We start from the raw sequence: 22,487 nt of genomic DNA, 5'->3' as shown, positions 1-22,487 counted from the left end.
TCAACATAATATTGTATTATTTTTGTCAAATGAAGTGCTTTTATACAGAACATCACAACATAATCCAAAATACAACTGTGAAGTTATATTTATATAGAAGTGAAATATTTATGTCGTACTTTTTCCATTTAAGCTGAGCTTTTATTTTTGCCGAAGCTTTTATTTTGGAGTGAAGTCCTTTCCATTTTTGTGTGTTTTTGATGGTAGCTTCACACCTCCAGAAATAACGGGTCACTATGTGATCTCCAATGCGATCATTTCAAACTAAATATTCATGTTAGGATTCAGACGAGGGCAGCCGAGGAGTGAGGATCTAAATGCAGTACTTTATTAACTAAACAAGAAAACACAGAATAAATCAAAACACAGGGAACAAACAAAACATCCACGAGGGGATAACAAAAATATAAACACTAGGAACATCCACGGAGGGCACGGCAGGAACACAGTCAAAGACAACCATAACATAAAACAACCAACAATGAATGAACAAACAACAGGGCTTAAATACACAAGGGTGATGATTACATTAAACTCAGGTGAGAACAATGACACTGGCAGTGATAAGGGCAGGGGATTATGGGAAGTGTAGTTCAGAACAGGTGACAGGGGAGAAACACAGAGCAGACAACAGGGGATTGTGACAATTCAGCAATTTCTTAGATACATATGTAGTGTGTTTGTGCCCCATGCTAAAAAGTGAATTAGCACTTGCTTGCTGTCATTTGCTACACATACTGTAGATATATTATACTTCTTACATATAAGAAAGTCTGCATCATTTAACACCATGGAAATCTAGGCCCGCGGACGGGCCCTTAAATGTACAAAATAAAAGTATGCGATAAACAAAACAGCTGTGTGTTACATTGGTACACATGCCACATATCTTTGGAAAGCTACATTTCTTGATTTTCTATTGATATAAACCATTTTAAGATACAATCACAACAGCAGGTACAATCTATATCTTTGTCAGACCACCAACATATAAACAACCAATAACAAAATTTAGGCAACTCACCTATGATGCCTCATAGTTGTACACTGAGCCATAACTTCCCGACAAAAGCGGTGTTGTTTCATTGTCAAATGTCCAAATGATCAAATCAAGTAAAATGTTTAGTCCAAATCACAGTATTACATCAATAAATATCCACAGACTCTTGTTGCATCATTTCAAAGCACCTGGCAGCTGTGCCTAATCTTTCACATATTACCGGTAATAACTTCAGTTCAGATGTAAACATTTCCTATATCCGGTATCAAAATGGAAGCACGCACTCTGGCCTTTCGATTGACACCTCATTTGACCCAATAGGAGCTTCCATGTCCTGTCCACAGCCTTCAATACCCAACCACCATCTGTGTCGAGTGTAAGGGCATACCCACTTTCCTTTGTTTACTGATCAAACCAATTACATTGAAGAGTGGAAATGACTGGCGCATCGTATAGCCAATGAAATTCTGAAAACAGTGATATCGCGGCTTTAGTGGAACTATTAGATGGCGGCTCTGTTATTCCTGTGCATAAAGTTTCCTCGAGTTTACCCCTGCTGTGCGCCTCCGTGCGTAAATGCATGCAGAGCTGCTTTGGAACTGTTTACACATTTGGCGATTTAAATATGGTGAAAGCGGACGCGAAAAACAGGATTTTCACCCCAGGATGTGATATAAGAAGGCATTCATTGTCAAAATTCTGAGTTTGGAGATGAAATTTCTGAAAACAATACAGATGATTCAGAGGCAGATGGAGAGATGAGACACGGCTCTGGACAAGTAAGTGTTTTCTTGTGTTTATAACATATATTACTGTATATTCGCATAAATAAGCTTTAGTTTGAATAATGAATACACATTTTGTAATTACCCTTTGTCCTGTGTTTCCTCAGTGAGTGTTTGAACCGTTTGTGCGTGTTTTTAGTTCATTGTTTGTTTCAGATCTATTGACATGCTATATAGATGTTTTGTATATTTACTGTAAAATATATATATATATATATATATATATATATATATATATATAGTAAATAAATCAATAAATATAAGTTGAAAATAAGAATATATGTTGTGTTTGAGAGTCTATTTGTTACAATGCTGGGGAGGTGGGGAGGTGTAGGGCCATCTATTTGTTACAGTGCTGAATTCATGGGGAGGTGTAGGCCCATCTCTTTGTTCCATAGTACATTGGCAAAGTATACAGTATTTACAGTAAATATACATACAATAATACATTTTTACACACTCGAAAAGAAAAACTATATATATATATATATATATATATATATATATATATATATATATATATATATATATATATATATATAGAATACAGAAAAGATGGAGAAGTTGTGTCTAGCTTTGTAAATTACATTTATTTATTCTCCCCCACTCAGCAAGCGGCCACATAAAGTGGAGCAGCAGGACAGCACCTCATCAAGAGAGGAGGGCTTTCAGAGAGACCCTTGCTGAGGAGCATGGCAGAGTTGGGGTCTCAATCCACAGCCAGACCCGTATCTCCTGCTCCACGAAGAGCACATCACAGGCTGTTGCACATCACCAAATCTTGCACCGCTGGTCGTCTGAAGTGCAGGCAGTGTCATGCAAAGACACCAGTGAAGTACTCTCCTGTGTTGTGCCTATGTGCTTTGTACACAAATGTGACTGCTACAATGACTGGCATGTTGCTAGAAACATGTACAATTTTATAATGGTTTGTAAATACTTTATGTAAAAATTAATGTAAATAGTTTGTTGTGTATTTTTTATATAAACAAATTGTCCACCATAGCACTAGTTTTGACTCTTTTATATGCACAACATTTAGTTTCAAGAAGGGAAAAGGCACTCTAATGTGTTTATGCATCAGTTACTCTGTGTCAGCAAAACTAATAGTGGATCTGGATATGGAATATGATAGCTCTAAGTGTCATCTTTCATTAGAGCCCACAATTATGACTGTACGTTGAAGCGTTCAAAAGTTGCAGCCTTTTTGTCCTAGGTTTCCAAAGTGACCTTTTGGAGTATCCAAAAGGCACTTTTGTAAAACGCCTGGGTGTACCCTTAGAAAAACATGTGTAAAATATTCATTTTTTTATGATATTGTTATAACATTTGAACCTGGACTAGGTAAGGATTCATGCTGTGATCCCATTGTGTTCTCAAGCTAATAGCTACAAGTTATAGTCATCTGCAGGCATCTGTATGCAAAAAAACATTTCAGGCGGAACAAGAAAATTCTATTTCATTGTGTTCAAACTTCTATTACTCAAAATCAGTAGCACTTACAGTAATTCTGACTGCTGGAGAAAAAACTTCAGAGTGTCCCCTTTCAAATGTGACCAAAACCATGCATGTACTCCAAACGGTTCAAGAACAGCTTTAAATTTACTTTGGGTATGCCTTGATTAGGCGTTTTAGGCTAATTTTACAGGATTGGGAAGAGGTTAATGAAGTCTTACAACAGTTGCCATGGTGGGAATTTCACAAAGTCGAAGGTTTTAAAGAAGTTTCCTTGTGGTACTAAATAATGGTAGGCCTATATTCTTACTGTTGGGAGTTCCTACAGTTTAAGCAGCAACACTTGTAATTTAACAACAATAAATATATATATATATGTGTGTGTGACAGTTGCTTAGTTGTTTTCAACATAGGGTAGCTTTTCCAGTAAACAGCTACTTTTACCAACACTACTTTTTTTCCAACATTGTTGCAGGGGGTCCTCTCTCTCATTAAGTTCCATGTGATTCATATCAGTGGATCAGTTTTTTTGGACGGTTCATGTAAAAAAACATTTTAATCAATAATTGTTCATGCATGACAATTTACATCTTTTTTTCCTTTCTTTTTTTGTTAGCATATTATTTAACCCGTCTGTTACAAAATGACCCCAAACATTTTAAAATAAGATTAATTTCTCAAATTCCAAATGATATTTGCTTTTATGACTTACCATCTGACTGTGTCCCTTCTGACCAATCTTTTTATCTTTTATAATCTTTTTGAGTATTAGGATAAAACATGGCATTTGATATTTAATTTTGTTATTTGATATTGTTTATTTTATATTTATAATGACATGTCTGGTTTGCATAGGAACATGTTTTTTATATCAGCAAAATCACAATTGTGTTAATAAACAATACTTTGTGCTGGCTGAAGGCTGTTTGTAGCATTTTAGTTTTATAAGAAAGGGCAAATTAATTCACTGTGTAAATTGGAAAATTGACATTTATTATGGTTTTAAATATTTATTTGCAAAAAAAAAACAAAAAACACCACAGATCCTCAACAAGAAACATTCAAAAAGAAGCAGTGATACTAATGTTATGAGTGATACATGAGATGTTTTTTTTTTATTATTTGTTTTGTTTTAGTTTTTTTTTGGCATCTGAAAGCAATGCCTTTTGAATTATGGTTGTAAAATGAGTGTTTATTAGTGTAGGCCTACTTTGTAAACACATTATGCTGTTTTCACATAACCAGTTTTCTTTCTTCATATTAGAAAAAAAACATAATAAACGTAATAATAATAATAATAATAAATAAGCTATACATACTGAGTTACATTTTCAACTTAGAATATGTTATATTCACTGAATTTATTTACTGATACATACAATTGAAAACCTCTCCCTTTCCAATCAAACACCCTGAAGTCAGGTTTGTTGGCCTCCTTGTTCACACATGCTTTTTCAGTTCTGCCCATATATTTGGATTGAGGTCAGGGCTTTATGATGGCCACTCCAATACCTTGACTTTGTTGTCGTTAAGCCATTTTGCCACAACTTTGGAGGGATGCTTGGGGTCATTGTCCATTTGGAAGACCCATTTGAGACAAGCTTTAACTTTCTGGCTGATGTCTTGAGATGTTGCTTCAATATATCCACATCATTTTCCTTCCACTTGATGCCATCTATTTTGTGAAGTGCACCAGTCCCTCTTGCAGCAAAGCACCCCCACAACATGATGCTGCCACCCCATGCTTCACGGTTGGGATTGTGCTGATGGCCAAACAGTTACATTTTTGTTTCATTAGACTAGAGGACATTTCTCCAAAAAGAAAGGTATTTGTCCCCATGTGCACTTCCAAACTGTAGTCTGGATTCTTTATGGTGATTTTGGAGCAGTGGCTTCTTCCTTGCTGAGCAGCCTTTCAGGTTATGTCGATATATATGACTGATTTTACTGTGGATATATATACATGTCTATCTGTTTCCTCCAGAATCTTCACAAGGTCCTTAGCTGTTGTTCTGGGATTGATTTTCATTTTTCACACCAAATTATGTTCATCTCTAGGAGACAGAATGTGCCACATTCCTGAATGGTATGATGGCTGCGTGGTCACATGTTGTTTATAGGTCCATACCATTGTTTGTTCAGGTGAACGTGGTACTTTCAGGCAATTGGAAATTGCTCCCAAGGAAGAAAAAAAATACTTTTTCTTTGTAAATCAAAGAGGCACTGAGTTTGAAGATAGAAAATACATTCTCAGGTACACCTCCAATTCAGTACAAATCAGAAGCTAATTGGCTAATTGTCTAAAGGCTTGACATCATTTTCTGGAATTTTCCAAGCTGCTTAAAGGCACAGTGAACTTAGAGTATGTAAAGTTCTGGACCACTGGAATTGTGATATAGTCAATTAAAAGTGAAACAATATGTCCGTAAACATCCATCCATCCATCCATCGTCAACCGCTTATCCTGTGTACAGGGTCGCGGGTGTCCGTAAACAATCGTTGGAAAATGTACTTGTGCCATGCACAAAGTAGATGTCTTAAACGACTTGCCAAAACTATAGTTTGCTAATATTTAATCTGTGGAGTGGTACAAAAAATTAGTTTTAATGACGTCAACCTAAGTCTATGTACATTTCTGACTTCAAATGTATGTATTCTTCTAATAAATTAAGGAAAAGTCTGAAAGATTCAAGTTTTTCTAAAAAGATTAGCATATTTTTAAGAGATACAATATCAAAGTTGCAGTGGGGTCAATTTGACCCCAGTGTTACTAATTATTACTATATTGTCCACTCAGTTAAGTAAATAAAGGTATATTTAGGTAAAAGTTGTATTCAAGTATAATGCTGCTAAGTGAGATTGTCTATTCATCCAAAAGCCCTCATTGTTTTTTTTTTGTTTTTTCTTTTTGCCATGAACACATGCATCTTGTTAAATGATAAATTATATAATTTGATATATTTTATTTGAGTTTGGCCAGTATTGGATTTTCTTAGATACTGTGTATTGTGCAACCAAAATTCCATAATTCATTCTAACTTTTTATTATTATTACTATGTATAGTAAAAAAAATTTTTGTAAATCTAAAAAATATTTGTTGTAGAATGTATGGCTTTTAACCATAAAAAGCCTGAAATACCACGAGGACTCTTATTTTGTAATCTGTGCTCCCACCAGCTCACACAAACAGATAACGGAAACAAAATATGCACTCTCGCAATCATCTAACATATTATAAAATAAACACTGTTGTGAACATTGTAAACATATAAAAAAAAACTAAATATATGAGCAGCAATTCATCAACAGTAGATCATCAGCGATGGCTTATCAAACTATAAATCTTTGAACCTCTAATCTGATTACAAATTTTAAAAGATTTTGCCCCACTAAGTAACTTCAATGTAGTTATCTACTTTTTGTTAGTAACTTGGAGTGTAGCTAACTATTTTTCATATTATTCACATGAGTCTATATTAAATTATGAGTTTGTAGCTTACCAAGCTACAGTTTCAAAATAGCATTCCCAATCCTGATTCCCACAGAAAGAGAGAGAAAATTGTGAAAAACTCAAAAACTCTCCATTATGCACTAGTCTCAAAAGAAGCTATAAGAGTTTCTGAGGAACTAGATTTGTAGGGTCGAAAGAAAACTGTGAGTATCTTTCCATGCACAAAATTAGTCAGAAAAACTAAGGACATGTTAAAATGATTGGCACTATGACTAAGGGTTCTTTCACACTTGGTTTGATTGCTTGGACCGAACCCGAGTTCATTTCCTACCTCTCCCGGTGCCCTGTCTGAGTTTACATCATTTTAATTGGGTCCGCACCATGGTCCGATTACAACATCAACGTGAGTAAAAGTGGCTGCTGTTTACCACTGTAACTATGTTACAACTCAACTCAGATGTCACTGTTTTAATTATGTATTAATGTTTGTCTCTTTGGATTTACCACAAAAACTTGCCATGCACAGAACAACACATGTGATTGTCTCCCATGGATGCATTGAATGTGCAATGATGTGTAGAATATTACCATTTGTCTGCTGCGAGCCCGCGGATGCATTTTCAAGAGATGTGAAGAATGTGAACTGCTCTCTGAAGGCTGGGTGTATTTGGACAAAAGCAGGTAGGAGAAATACCATAATAATTGTGATCACAAGAATTGCTAAGACACAAATTATACGTAATCACAAGTGGTTTACTTCCACGATTTGTGTTCATATCAGCAGTGAACCGTACCAGAGTTCACATGAACCGTACCTCAGACCACCTTTACCTGAGTTCAGAAAACAGCGTTCACATTATCCAAACAAACCGAACTTTGACGTCATTCGACCCCGGGTGCGCACCAAAAGTGCTCGTGTGAAAGCACCCTGAGTTTTGGGAAGCTGTTTTGAAACTGTAGCTTGCTAAGCTTCAAGCTTCTCATGATTTAAAAAAGTTAAAATACAGTCAAGCTACCCTTTTAAAAACTAGTTAAATACACTACAAGTTACCAATAAAAAGTCAATAACTACATTGAGGTTATTCAATGTCAAATCAACCAAATTTAAAAAACTTCCCGCAGTGACATTTTTAATTGTGTTGATCGTTTTGGTAACACTTTCTATGAAGCCCAAATTTATAATGCATTTATAATGTCTCATCATACAGCTTATAATACGCTATAACTTCTCATAAAATTTAAAATACATTATAGTACTTAACTATTCATAGTTATACCTTAAAATATAATGTATTATACCATGACCAACATCAAATTTTATATTAAAGCTTGTGTTTGTGTGTGTGTGTGTGTGTGTGGGAGGTGTTCAGGCTTGCTGAGAAAAAGCGGCAGGCCCACTCTCATCGTCTACAGCATCCCACGTCAGAGAATGAGGAGGCTTTTTGCAGCCTTCGCTCGGAGGTTCGGAGAGCCGTGAGACGCTGCAAGGATGGTTGGTGGTCTCGGGTTGCTGAGGAGATGGAGTCTGCCTCAATGGCCCAAGATCACAAATCGCTCTTTAATTCTATCAAGAAAGTTATTTGCAACACCACACTTATAACCATCATTAGGGGAAAGAACGGTGATCCAATCTCCGACCCCCAGGAACAGGTTTGCAGATTTTCGGAGCATTTCTGTGAGGTCTTGGGGGAGGGGAAGTCCCTCAGCCTGGAAAACATTATGGGACAAAGTGGGGATGACCCTGCTGGGGCTGCGGTGCAGCAGTCACTCTCTGCTGGCTGAGGTGCCATCTTTGTAGGAAGTACTGAAGGTGATCCGGAGCCTGAGACCAGGAAAGGCACCGGGCAGAGATGATCTCCCAAGCGAAATGCTGAGGGAGGGTGGCGTTTGTGCACAGACTGCCCTACATGACATCACAAAAACAGTCTGGACCACTGGGCGGGTTCCGAAGGATTGGAAGGATGCCCTGGTGGTCCCTCTCTTTAAAAAGGGGGACCGCACGGATTGTAACAACTATAGGGGCATCTCTCTCCTCAGTGTGCCGGGAAAGGTCCTGGCAAGGATTATTCAACATCGCCTTGCCAGGCATGCTGAGGAGAGGCTTGCGGAGCCCCAATGTGGTTTCAGGAAAGGGCGGTCTTGCACAGATGCCATATTCTCTGTCCGTCTGCTACAGCAGAGGTGTAGGGAATTCCAGCAAGACCTACATCTCTGCTTTATTGACCTGGTCAAGGACTATGATACCATCAGTAGGCCTGGGCTCTGGGTTGTTCTTCGTACTTTCGGAGTCCCAGACCCCCTGCTCGCGATCATTTAGGATCTTCACGATGGCGAGCAGGCCTGGGTAAAACTATGTGGCTGGGAGTCAGAGCCATTCCCTGTTCACCTTGGAGTGCGACAGGGATGTCCTCTGGCTCCCACATCTATTTTGACCACGTGGTTCGTGAAGCCTTCGATGGATGTACCGGAGGAATTTCCATCTGGTACAGATATAATGGGAGGTTGGTCGATGCCCGTGTGCGGTCAAGGGATGGTTCCTATTGATCAACCATATTATGTATGCTGATGATCTGGTGATATTTGCTCACTCAGAGGAGGAGCTGGAGGTGCTGCTGATGAACCTGGAGCTTGCCACTATGAGATGGGGCCTTACCATCAGCCCAACCAAAACTAAGCACCTGCCTGGGTATTATGTACCAACAGTTCCCAATTAGTGATGGGGCAGTTGTGGAGAGAGTGGAGTGTTTTCCATACCTGGGCAGTGTGCTTATGACCAGCTCTGGTTTTACAGCAGAAGTCTCACTCCGAATCAGTCGAGCGGCATTATCTTTTCATCGGTTGCGTAACGCTGTGTGGAAGCTAGTCACTCTGTACGAAGCTACAAAGTATTCTTGGCCACGGTCATTCCCTCCCTTCTCTATGCTTGCGAAATGTGGATCCCCTAATGGAACATCTTCGCCGGTTAGAAACATTTAGGCTGGACTGCCTAAGATCCATCTTGGGTTTAACCAGGCTGGATTGTATGAGGAGCTCACAAATCCTTGAAAGATGTGGACAAAGTCGCATCGGTGAGCTCCTCCGGCAGGCAAGGTTGCATTGGCTAGGTCATGTAGCCCACATGCCCGGCCACCACATGCCTAAACAGCTTTTGTTCGGACAGATAGAGGGGGCTAAGCGGGCACAGCATGGGCTGGAGAAGAGATGGAGTGATGTGGTACAGGATGATGTGGAGCTGAGTGGACTTGCTGATGACTGGTACTAGTGGTGTCAAGATCGGCCTCTTATGAAGAGGCTGGTGAAGGACGCTACTGGCTAGTTGGAGGCAGTCACCTTCCAACAACAACGAAGGGCAGAGGAGCGACACTCACAACAACGAGCAGAGCTCCGGGTGGCTAAAGCACAGCAAGTTGGCACAGTAGGGGGCACAGGTGGTGCATCAGCCAGTCATCTCAGTCAGTCGACCCGTGTCACCTGTTGGATCTGTCCCGTGACCTCCTGCCAGCAGGCGTTCGACACTTCACGTGGCCTAAACGTGGCGGTTGTTGTTGTTGTTGTTGTGTGTGTGTGTGTGGGTGGGTGCTGGTGGTTTCTGAGGATTTTTTGGTTACAAACTGGTTATTACTATAAATGTGGTTTAGGAGGGCATTTCTAGTGTCTCCATAATTCAAATTGCTTAAATAAAACATACAAAATTATGTTTTATTGAAAATATAAAAATGCTGAATTTGTTTTGTAATCTCGCAATCATTGTTTGATCAATCTTGATATTGATTTTTTAATTCCAAGATAGATCTTTCACTCTATATGGCAACCCATACTATTTACTATATGGTAAATCACTCGCATGTGCCTATTTTTAGCCACTGGGTAGTAAATGTTCAGATTTCACTCACAAGTGATTGAGTTGTATAGTTGAGGAGAAGTTATTAGCACAGAGGTCCTTTCACTGCATGTTCAGGGTAAAAGTTTGGTTGAACTCGTTCTGTGTGTCCAAAGACGAGATTCACGGATCCATATGTTATTGAATAATGTTTATTTGAATACCCTTTCTACTTTTTACAGTCAGTAAAAAGAAACAAGCAATTCTAATCACACATGGATGAGCTGAAGAAACTATGCATGTCTTCTGTTCTTACATACGCTGACTGGCTGATGCCGCTAGTTTTAAAGAGACAGTTCCCATTAAATATGTGTTTTACATATCAAAGCAAGTACTTGTAAAAACTAAATAAAATATGCAAGTAAACAATTAAAATGTAACAAAATATGTATTCAACATAATTTATATTTAAGACATTAATTGATGGAGTAGGCTGAATTTGAAAATTTTATTTGATGAAAAACTATGATAACATATTTGTAAATTTGTAAAATTAATTTTTTTAATTGTAGCGTGAAGGGTTGCCCAGAAGGTTACCTTACAATTAAGAGCATTAAATAATTAGCTGAGAGAAAATGTATTTTATATGTAAGCAAATTGGACATTGTAACAGAAATGTACCCATATAAATCAATATTGAATCGGAATCAAATTGGTTTGAGAGTTTGTGAATCGGAATCTAATCAAATTGGGAAATCTGTAACAATACCCAGCCCTAATTATAATTTTCATTTTCAATTATTTTTTCATATTATATAAGACTTTGATTAAAATGCATTTATAATGCCCTTACAATGCATTATAAATATGAGCTTCATAGAAATTGTGTCATGATGCAGGAGGAGGCAGACAATGGATTGGATCCAAATGCAGTGTACTTTATTGTAAATCAAAGTGAGACAAAACAAACAGGAACAAAGGAAATGACCATGATGGGTAAAACGACACTAAAACCTGGAAACACGGAAAACACGAAAGGTAGAACAGGCAGGATAAACATCAGGGGGAGCACGGAGACAGGCATCCTCAAACATCAAAGACCGACAGGGGAATGGTGAAACAAACCGGGTTAAATACACAAACACAATGACGACTAAACGAGACACAGGTGAGACCAATGAAGAGTGCAGGCAGTGAGAGAGGCCAGGAATTGTGGGAATTGTAGTTTTATACACAGACAGTGAAACACGGGGCGGACAACAAGGAAAACGTGACATGGAATTTGACGTGCTGAGTGAAACAGAAAACACGGACCGGACCACGGACCGGAATGTGACATGGAATGTGACATGGAATGTGATAGGTGAAACGGAGAACATAGGCCAGACAACACAGGAACGTGACAAATTGTTACCATATTTTTTTTTTCAGAGGAAAGATAAACATACAGTGAATGATGATGAAAGCCAGAATATTAAATGCCATGGACCAATATTTACTGAGTAAAACATTACTTTGTAGAGGGGGGTCAAAATGATAATTTTCACCTATGAGTTTTGAGCAAAACTACATGTCAAATTATATGCCAATATACCGTATATTACGAGACGTTTGGCAACCTTAGTCACATTGTATCAAGCTAGTTTTTTTGTCCAGCAAAACAAAGGCCTGAAGTACAAATAACAGTGTCAAAATTAATACATCTTAAAAATATGTGTTTAAATGAAATTAGATTTTTTTAGATTATATTAGATTATAAAAATCAACATCTATGTAATGTAAATGGCAAAAATGCAGTTTGTAACCAGAGACACCTAACCCATGCTGCTGAAACTACCAGTGAACAATTAATAGTTTACTTGGGTAGGTTAAATGTAAAGTTTGGAAAACTTGTAAAACTTTTTTGCGCGTGCTAGACATTACCCTTGTCTGTTGGGTCATTGTACTGTGTTATTTACTCAGTGTTGAGTAGTTTTTGTATAACCCAGCTGCTGGGATAGTGGCTGGGTCATTTTCACTGTCAGTTGAAATTACACCCCTCCCCCACATAAATGCGACAACCCAGCAGTGGCATCATAACAGCCATCTTCAGGAGTGAGAGGTTCTCAACGTGGACAAATTGAAGGATTTATTCTGTGAAATAAGGTTTGTGTCAAAGTTTTTTAATCTATAATATCATTACTTTACAACAGAAAATCCAAAGATACCATTCCATAATCAGAACTGCACAGCTCATATGACATCAGCTGTTATTAGATGTCACACTAGCTTCGTGAGCTTTGGCTTTGCTAGCCTGTAATAACCACTGGATGCTGAATAGGTTTATTTACTTTTTCAGATTTTATTTTTATCTAATGCAAACATCTCTTTTCTGCAAAATGTGTCATTTTGAATCCAAAATGTATCACCTACATCATGATTCATTTAGTTCATACCCTGTATCACCCTGTCTACACCAGACGCGAGAGGTGCGTTGCTGATATGAAAGCCATTTCACATACTTCACATCTTCGAGGCTTGGTCTTCAAAGCTTCAACACATCGCTCTGTGCAAGTGTCATGCAGAGCTTTGTTCAACACATGAAAATCGTTGGTGTGCATAGTAAACTAGTTACCTAAAAAGGTAACTATTAATGAATAAATCAATTATCAGCCATCAAATATCTGAGCCTGAGTTTTTCATTGTATTTAAAAGCATCACCAGTTTGGCAAACACTTATCTCAAACTGGTGCAAACTTCCACCTGTTATTGCACAGAATCATTTACATTTATTAACCATACTTCCAGTATTCTGATGTCTGTTAGATTGCTAAAATTATGGGTAGTAAACTTTCTTTAACCTTTTTGCTTTTCCTTCGTATTGTCTTCTTGTAAGATGGAACAAATATGATGGAGTACCTCCAGCGTTCTTATTTTAATATTATTTTATGGATTATATTAGTTCCTTAAACAAATAGTTTTTTAGTTATAGACACTAGAATTATAAGTAACATTTAAAGGAATACTTCACCCAAAAATGAAAATGAACTCATATTTTGCTCACCTTCATTCCATCCTAGATGTGTATGACTTACTTTCTTCTGCTGAACACAAATTAGATGTTGAGAAATTTCAGCTCTCTAGGTCCATATAATGCAACTGAATGGTGAAAAAAAACCTTGAAGATCCTAATAATGATTAATTCGGGGAACAAAATAATTAAAGTGTACATGAGTTGATATGACATATCTTTTTAGAGTAATACAATTGTCATGGTCATTGAAAATAATATCACACGTTGAAATATTCTTCGAGCACGGAGCGCAGATCTTTTAAGAATCAAGTGACAAGATTATTTATCAAAATATACCACAGTCAAGTTCTCTTTGAATACAAACAAGACTTTATTTCTAATCTACATTATACAAACTAAACTAACACACATAGACAAATGTAAATTGGTGATTGGTGAGTGAGCTGTAAAAGAAGGCGAATGAAATTGTCTGTAACAGAAAATAAATTACTTTATTAAGTCTAGAGACCATGACCTGGACCATCGATACTTCATTTAGTATACCTCGATTTGCAATTGGGCAACCCAAAATATTTAAATAAATCACCAGCACTTTCTAGCAAAAGTCTGGAGGTGTACTTGCGTTTTGTTGCTTTGGTTCTTTGGCCGGGACAGTAGAAACTTCTGGTTGTTCCGTCAATGTTTTGGACCTCTGTTAAGATCGTGAACGCCGGGTAGTTCGGTGCTGGAATGATCAGGCAGGGTTTTGAAGTGAGGCCTACTGCAAGGGAGACTTGCAACTCCTCGTCACGTGTGTGTGAGTCGTAGCGCAGAGAAGAGAACTATTTTCGGAACGTTGCATTCTGAACTTTCCTGGACTCTACATTGGGTGTCTTGAGCGAATCAGAAGTGTCTTTTGCTGGGTCACATGATCATTTCTGTCTTCCCCTCATGATAATTAATTTATGGCTTTGTCGGTTTTCCCGCTCAAAATGCACATTTTAATCATGAATTTCATAAGAAAATATACAACTGAATGTATATTTCATTCAGTACTTTGACAGAAATGATCAAGGTACCAAAGCATTCGGGCCCTCACGGCCAGACTGTGTATCAGCTTCTTCCACCAAGCCATCAGACTCCTCAATACTCAGAGACTGGACTGACACACACACACGTGTCCTGAGTTGCACTTTAATTATTGTCACTTTATACCTGGCTGCTACCTCAATAACTGCTATGTGCATAGAACACTATCTCATAGTATGTTATGTTTACATTTGGCATTTTTAGAAACTGTCATCTTTTTGACTTCTGTGTACTGATCGGCGCTGCACTGTCTCTCACTGTGCTCATTGTCCTGTTAATTTTTTGTAATTTATTGTACTGTCCCGTGCTTTTTCACACGTTTGCTCATGCACTTTATATAGGTATTATATAGGCACTTTATATAGGTATGTTATTTAGTCTGTGTAGTCTCATGTGGTTCTGTGTTTATCCTATTGTACATCTGAAGATATGAGCAGAGCATTAGATTTGTGTCCTGCTAAAAAGATAATGCAAAGGGATCATTTTAAAGAAAGCCTAGTTTCTTCAAGTCTTAAAGCTCTTTTGTCTTGGGTGAGTTTTTAGCATATGACGGTCCATGCTTCCACAGAAATCGTCTCATGCTCCCTTATTAGTCGCAAATTGGTCAAATCGAAGGACAAAGACTTTGGGGGAAGTTTGTTCCTTCCTTCAGGTGAGAGTTAAAATCATTATTTTGTTCTGGACAAGTTGACACTCAACAGAGCAGCTTTTGTGGACTAATTTCAGGCATCTTTGACTCATTTACGCCTGTTTTTGTAGACTTTTGAGCGTCAACAGAGACAAGTCTTTAATATATGACGTTGAGGAATTTCAGGGGTCTCTGTATAATTTCTCTTACTCTTCTTCTGTTTCAGACCTCCTCAGATCTTACATGGGTGAACTTTCCTTTTAATAATACAATGGGTGTTTAATGTTGTTCATGCTCCATTGTTCCACATGCTGTTTATTAAAACATTTGTAAAATGAGTTTAAATGTACTTATAGCATGTATTTATATTAATCCAAAATAAAGGAGCTACCATGTTTACACATTTGTTTATGGTGTGGTTTATTTTACAATATTTTTTAAGGATAAAACTATTTGAAAATATTAGTCCACTTATGAGATCATAATTTAACCCAAATTCTGGGTTAAAATGAACAACCCAACTTGCTGGGTTAGTTTAGCCCAATGTGTGTTCTGTCCCACATTTAAACATTTTATAGAGTGTAGTAATGGATTATTTAAAATATAAAATATAAAATGAAATAAAATAATATAATTCTTTGAATGAAAATATGATACAGGATACTTATAATGTTCAATAGACCTACTTCTAGTACACTGAGTCACAACTGCATTAGCTACAAATATTGCTAGAGATTATTCAGTAGTCTCTTGGTATCTTTGGCAGGGACATATCCCTAGCATCCACAACCAAATCACCACCCATGTCTCTATTGGGTGTAAATATCATTAGGCACTCTAAACAAATCAGTGTATGTTTTGGATCAGTTGGCACTGTTGTGCCCAGGTGTTGGGAGATGACAGTTTTACTAACTGTAGAACAAGGCAGAATTGCTCAGCATATGCTCAGCAGATTGTGTTTGTTTTAGCAAGATTTCCACTCATCACAGAGGCTCAGGGACATATAAATAGCCAGGAAATGGAACAAAAAACTGCGAAACACTCTCATGAATATAATTTGCAGAAATCAGTTCAGTTCAGAGTTCTGCAATTCCCATCTAATTTTGGAAGGGGACGTTTTCATTTTGCTCGGGTCATGAATGGAACACTGATATCCACACTCACATGAAAATGTATCCTGAATATTGTATTGAGGATTTTTCTATTTTCTATTTGCAGATCAACAGATTATGGCAGCACCTATGAGAGACTGAATGATAAAGTGGGAGTAAAGACTATTTTAAGTTACCTCTACGTCTGCCCCACCAACAAGAGAAAGGTACGTTTTCCAAAATTCGCATTCTATAGTGGAACTGTAGAAGGCCTTTCATACTGTGCTTAAGCCATGCTTAATGTCTTCTTAAACCCTGGGTTATGGCCACATTTAACCCTGGTAGTTCATAGTGTATGTATGTTTTTACGTTAGTTTTTCAAATAATTTGCAATTTCCAACCTTTTCTCTTAGAAACATGTTACTATACCTACATTTTTGCAAAACGATTTTTAATTGGCTCATTGTACTCATGAATTTACTCATTGTAAATCATAGGTAAAATGGAAGATCAGTTCATAAATACTTTGCTATGTTCCTCACATAATGCTGTCTTATGAAATCAAAACATTTTAACTACTGCGCATTATTTGTAAGGTGATACATTTTAATATTTGCATTTCATAATCAACTACATTTACAGGCTTATTCCAGTGCAATCAAGTTGTGCGGTAGCTTAACTGATAGAGTGTTGCACTTGCAATGCAAACAAGTCCAGAAGAGTGTGTGAGTTGTCATATGAGCACCACAAAATAATGTGGTTGCTTCAGAAATTGGTTTATTCATGCCACTTTTGCTTTTAAGCCTGACATATGAAAGAATTGTCATACAGTAACAAAGTATTATGTATAAGTATTATATAAAAGTATTATGTTATTATAAGTTTTTTTTATTATTTAAATGTTTTTAGTACCATTAGACAAACTATAAAAATAAATTGTAAAAAAAATATATATGTATATATATATATATATATATATATATATGTATTTATTTATTATCATATTTTATACATTAGGCTTTAAAGGTCATTATCCTCCTCAGGCTGAGCAATTCATTATTGTGTAGGACATTTGAGAATTTGGCCATGAAAACCTCTTCTCTTTGGCCTATACATATGGATTGAAATGCATCACAGTTCAATTCAGCACATGCATTTACATTTGTGCATTTGGCAGACGCTTTTATCCAAAGCGACTTACAGTGCACTTATTACAGGGACAGTCCCCCCGGAGCAACCTGGAGTGAAGTGCCTTGCTCAAGGACACAATGGTGGTGGCCGTGGGTATTGAACCAGCTACCTTCTGATTAACAGCTATGTGCTTTAGCCCACTACGCCACTACCACTCACAGCAAATCAAAGACAATATGAATATACAGTGCATCTGGAAAGTATTCACTTTTTACACATTTTGTTGTTACAGCCTTATTCCAACATGGATTATATTCATAATTTTCCTCAAAATCCTACAAACAACACCCCATAATGACAATGTGAAAGACGTTTGTTTGAAATCTTTGCAAATTTATTACAAATAAAAAACGAAGCACCTTTGGCACCAATTACAGCCTCAAGTTTTTTTGAGTATGATGCTACAAGCTTGGCACACCTATTTTTGGGCAGTTTATCCCATTATTCTTTGCAGTACCTCTCAAGCTCCATCAGGTTGGATAGGGAGCATTTTCACAGCCATCTTCAGATCTCTCCAGAGATGTTCAATCGGGTTCAAGACTGAGCTCTGGCTGGGTGACTCAGGGACATTCACAGAGTTGTCCAGTAACCACTCCTTTGTTATCTTGGCTGTGTGCTTAGGGTCGTTGTCCTGTTGGAAGATGAACTTTCGCCCCAGTCTGAGGTCCAGAGTGCTCTGGAGCAGGTTTTCATCAAGGATGTCTCTGTACATTGCTGCATTCATCTTTCCCTCAATCCTGACTAGTCTCCCAGTTCCTGCCGCTGAAAAACATCACCACAGCATGATGCTGCCACCACCATACTTCACTGTAGGGATGGTATTGGCCAGGTGATGAGCAGTGCCTGGTTTCCTCCAGACATGATGCTTGCCATTCAGGCCAAAGAGTTCAATCTTTGTTTTTCATGGGCTGAGAGTCCTTCAGGTGCCTTTTGGCATACTCCAGGTGGGCTGTCACATGCCTTTTACTGAGGAGTGGCTTCCGTCTGGCCACTCTACCATACAGGCCTGATTGGTGGAGTGCTGCAGAGATGGTTGTTCTTCTGGAAGGTTCTCCACTCTCCACAGAGAAACGCTGGAGCACTGTCCGAGAGACCATTGGGTTCTTGGTCACCTCCCTGACTAAGGCCCTTCTCCCCCGATTGCTCAGTTTTGCCCGGCGGCCAGCTCTAGGAAGAGTCCCGGTGGTTCCAAACTTCTTCCATTTACAGATGATGGAGGTCACTGTGCTCATTGGGACCTTCAATGCTGTAGAAATTTTTCTGTACCCTTTCCCAGATCTCTGCCTCGATTCAGTCCTGTCTCTCCAGTCTACAGACAGTTCCTTGGACTTCATGGCTTGGTTTGTGCTTTGACATGCACTGTTAACTGTGGGACCTTATATAGACAGGTGTGTGCCTTTCCAAATCATGTCCAATCAACTAAATTTACCACAGGTGGACTCCTATCAAGTTGTAGAAACATCTCAAGGATGATCAGTGGAAACAGGATGCACCTGAGCTCAATTTTGAGTGTCATGGCAAAGGCTGTGAATACTTATGTACATGTGATTTTTTTGTTTTTTATTTTTAATAAATTTGCAAATATTTCAAACAAACTTCTTTCACGTTGTCATTATGGGGTATTGTTTGTAGAATTTTGAGGAAAATAATGAATTTAATCAATTTTGGAATAAGGCTGTAACATAACAAAATGTGGAAAAAGTATATATATATATATATATTTTTTTTTAAATACACAATTATTATTATTTTTGTTTTAATCAAATACCAAACACTATATTGATGTTTAAAAAGGGAAATTGTAAAACTTTTTTTGCTGGGTAAGATAAAATAATGAGATCTGTATTAACAGCAAAGGCTGGAGATATGAAAATACACATAAATAGTAAATATATCTTATAAAATATGTATGAATTGTAAAAGCTTGGGCATGCATGGAATGTAATGGTGATTGAGCGATATACCTCAAAAGCATTGATTTTTAAACAAAAACATTCAATAAAATAATATAAAAGCACAAGTTGCTTTTATTCAGCAAATATATATTTTCGAATATCAGTAACAATATAATCATTGCTGTCACTTTTAATTTATTAAAATCAGCAAAGATTTCTCATAAGAGAAAATGAGTGCATGTATTATAAAATCAGACATTTTTGGAGACTTTTTACAAATATTTTTTCATCAAGAACTGCCTAGACATCTAGTACATTGCAGACAACAGGATTTTCAGCAACATTTTTATTATGTTAATAATGCCAAAGTTTTAGATAATAGCATATCAAAGGGTTAATTAGAGGGTTAAGACTATATCGGTTTAGGTCAAGTGGTTAGGACTGGGAGGTAGCTATAATTGTTTTCCTGTTTTCTAAGTGTTTTCTACTTAAGTAACATTGAGTTTGTGATTATTGTAAAAAGGTTGAAAAATAAATCTTAGATAAACCATATCAGTACTCGATTAGCAGATTTATTGTAAAATTTTTATATATAACTAATTTATGGTTCAATTTTTGTGTATAATGCATACCCTCTCCTAGATCAAATCTTTTAACTTGAATCCAGGTCTGGGCAGTTTTGCTGTCAATCTAGGATGCAACAAATCTTAGTTTGAACTGCTAAATAATATATAAAGCAGCTAGATGGATAAAGGACCCCAAGATTATAATCCAGTATTAATTCCGACATATTTACCTTTCAGGTTTTGTGGTTACAAATTGTCAAATTTGTTGCATGTGATTTAATAAATAAATATAAAAATACAGTAAATTGAAACCAAATAGCTTGTCAATCCACAGCCTGTGTTGGTAGTAATACATGCTCTCAAGTGAGTATTTAGTTAAACTTGTCTATAATTCGAAAAGAGCCTAAAGGTTAATGAGCTGATCTTGAGCTTCTCATTGTGGCTGGCTCTATGCCCGGTCAACTGATAATCAGAACTGCCTAAACAATGTTTGTTTGTTAATATAAATGACACTTTCTCAGAGGTTCTGTAGTCTATTTTACACACAAATCTTTTAAATAATAATGATAGCTCTTGGTCTCCCAATGTCATAAAGGCATCATGAGACTTCATAGGCTATCATGAGCACAGTTGGAAGCCAACATTATATTAGTCCTTCAAGCAGCTCTTACACTTTTGACCCCATTTGTCCTTAAACATTCTCATAAGTCCCATGAGTCAAATTTCCCTGCAGAATAGGTCTCTTTTGAAAAGGGCAAAATATTTGTTTACTTTTGTGGCGTTAAAATGTATTTGTAACTGTTTAATGGAAACACACAATGCACATAACAAGTCATCCAAAGGTGTTATTGAAATGTAAGTTTAATGACCTTTGTGGCTTTAATGCATACATTGTTCGAGCTAATTCCATTGTTTAGATGCATTTTTTTGTGTTAAAAAAGGCCTGTTTAAATGCAAATGTGTTAAATAGCACCCTCAAAGTGATTTGTTATTTTTGAAAGCAGGGCCGATCTAGAATTTATTTTATGGCAAGTGGGTGACATGCAGACTATGAATGGTGGCAACACCAAAGCACCAAGGTACCAAGCTTCACTGCAACAAGTACTAGTTATCTGGCACCTTGCATGCAACGGTGTACACAACAAGTACTAGTTTGTTAATTGGAGTCAATATCAAACTACAAATGTCCATTCATTTGCGATACAAATTAAAATAAATTTAATTGAACTGTCCGCATTCTATGTCATTATTATGTAGGGAAATTTATAATGGAAAAAGTCATGTTCGACAACCATTATAAGAAAGATAAATGACAAATAATTTATTTTTTTGTTTAAATAAAATTCTCCACCATTAAAATCGTAATGCATTTGTTGTATCTGCTCACTATTTCTTCTGTAAGGAATTAACTTTAATAAGTGAATTATGATTAACTCACTTATTGGATTAATATTATTCTCATGGCTTCTTGAAAATAATATCACACATATCTTAGGTATAGCTTTGAAGCAAGATCTTTTCAAATCAAGTGGCAAGATTATTTATCAAAATATACCACAGTCAAATTATCTTTGAATACAAATGTGACTTTATTGCTAATCTGAACATAAAACTAATTTAACACATACAAACATAAAATGTTACTAGATGTTACTTTTTAATTACACTGGTACTTTAGTGATGGTTAATGGTTCACATTTGGTTTTACAACATGCAAAAGCCTCCTTTAAATATTGGTGCATCCAACATATTTGCTTGAGTAGACATTTGGGCAATTAGTTTTAGTAAATCACTCTGGTGATTCTTATGAAACCTGTAAATAATATGTTCTGGTTACATTTAACCATCCATAAAAAATTAAAAATAAAATAAAAAAATTAAACCTTTATATAGGACCATTAAGATCTTTTGCATTGTGTCATTATTTTAAGGATACTTTAGCTCTTTACCGTAATGCATCCGGACATATTACTTTTACTATTCCAGTTGTTTTTTGTTGTTGTTGTTTTTTATATTAAGTGTCTTAAACAACTATGTACTAACATTAATATACATATAATACAATGTGCTTATTGTGTAACTAAATGTTGTTCAGCAAAATTCTCACAAGTTTCACATTTGCTGCTACTAAGGTTGAATAATGGGTAAGTTTAGGGGTAGGGTTTGGGTTTAGATTAGGGTTTAGGGTAAGGGTTAGGTTAGGGTTATGATAGGGTTATGTATGGGTTATGGTTATGTATACCAACATTTTCAAGCTTATCAGTATTGTTGATCATTATTGGTATTCATAATCATTTAGTAGCATCATTGATAATTTGTAATACATTATTACATTTATATATTTATGTTATGTTGTGTACGTCAAGGCATGTCTAAAGCCTAGTGTAAGTCAAGGTTGCATATGTAAACTTTATATTGTTTGTTTGTGCAAGCCTTATAGAGGTTGTATGTGTAAGCTCTTACAGTATATTAGTTGCATGTGTTGCATTTGTAAGTTGAGATGTGTGTTTTCCATTATGAGGG

At 36.7% G+C, this 22,487-nt stretch overlaps 1 protein-coding gene across 1 annotated transcript in view; it reads left to right on the top strand.

Moving 5' to 3' along the window:
* The window catches only part of sorcs3a (sortilin related VPS10 domain containing receptor 3a), a 336,334-nt gene that overhangs the window by 172,474 nt on the left and 141,373 nt on the right, over positions 1-22,487 (top strand). The window contains exon 3 of the mRNA XM_052126718.1: positions 16,440-16,539. Within this exon, the coding sequence (XP_051982678.1) occupies positions 16,440-16,539 (100 nt within the window). The remainder of the gene's footprint in view (positions 1-16,439; positions 16,540-22,487) is intronic.

This window comes from Xyrauchen texanus, chromosome 5, assembly GCF_025860055.1.
Source record: "Xyrauchen texanus isolate HMW12.3.18 chromosome 5, RBS_HiC_50CHRs, whole genome shotgun sequence".
In the NCBI taxonomy this organism is placed as follows: Eukaryota; Metazoa; Chordata; class Actinopteri; order Cypriniformes; family Catostomidae; genus Xyrauchen; species Xyrauchen texanus.
Note: the sequence above shows the minus strand (reverse complement) of the source record. Positions and strands in the feature narration are given on the sequence as shown.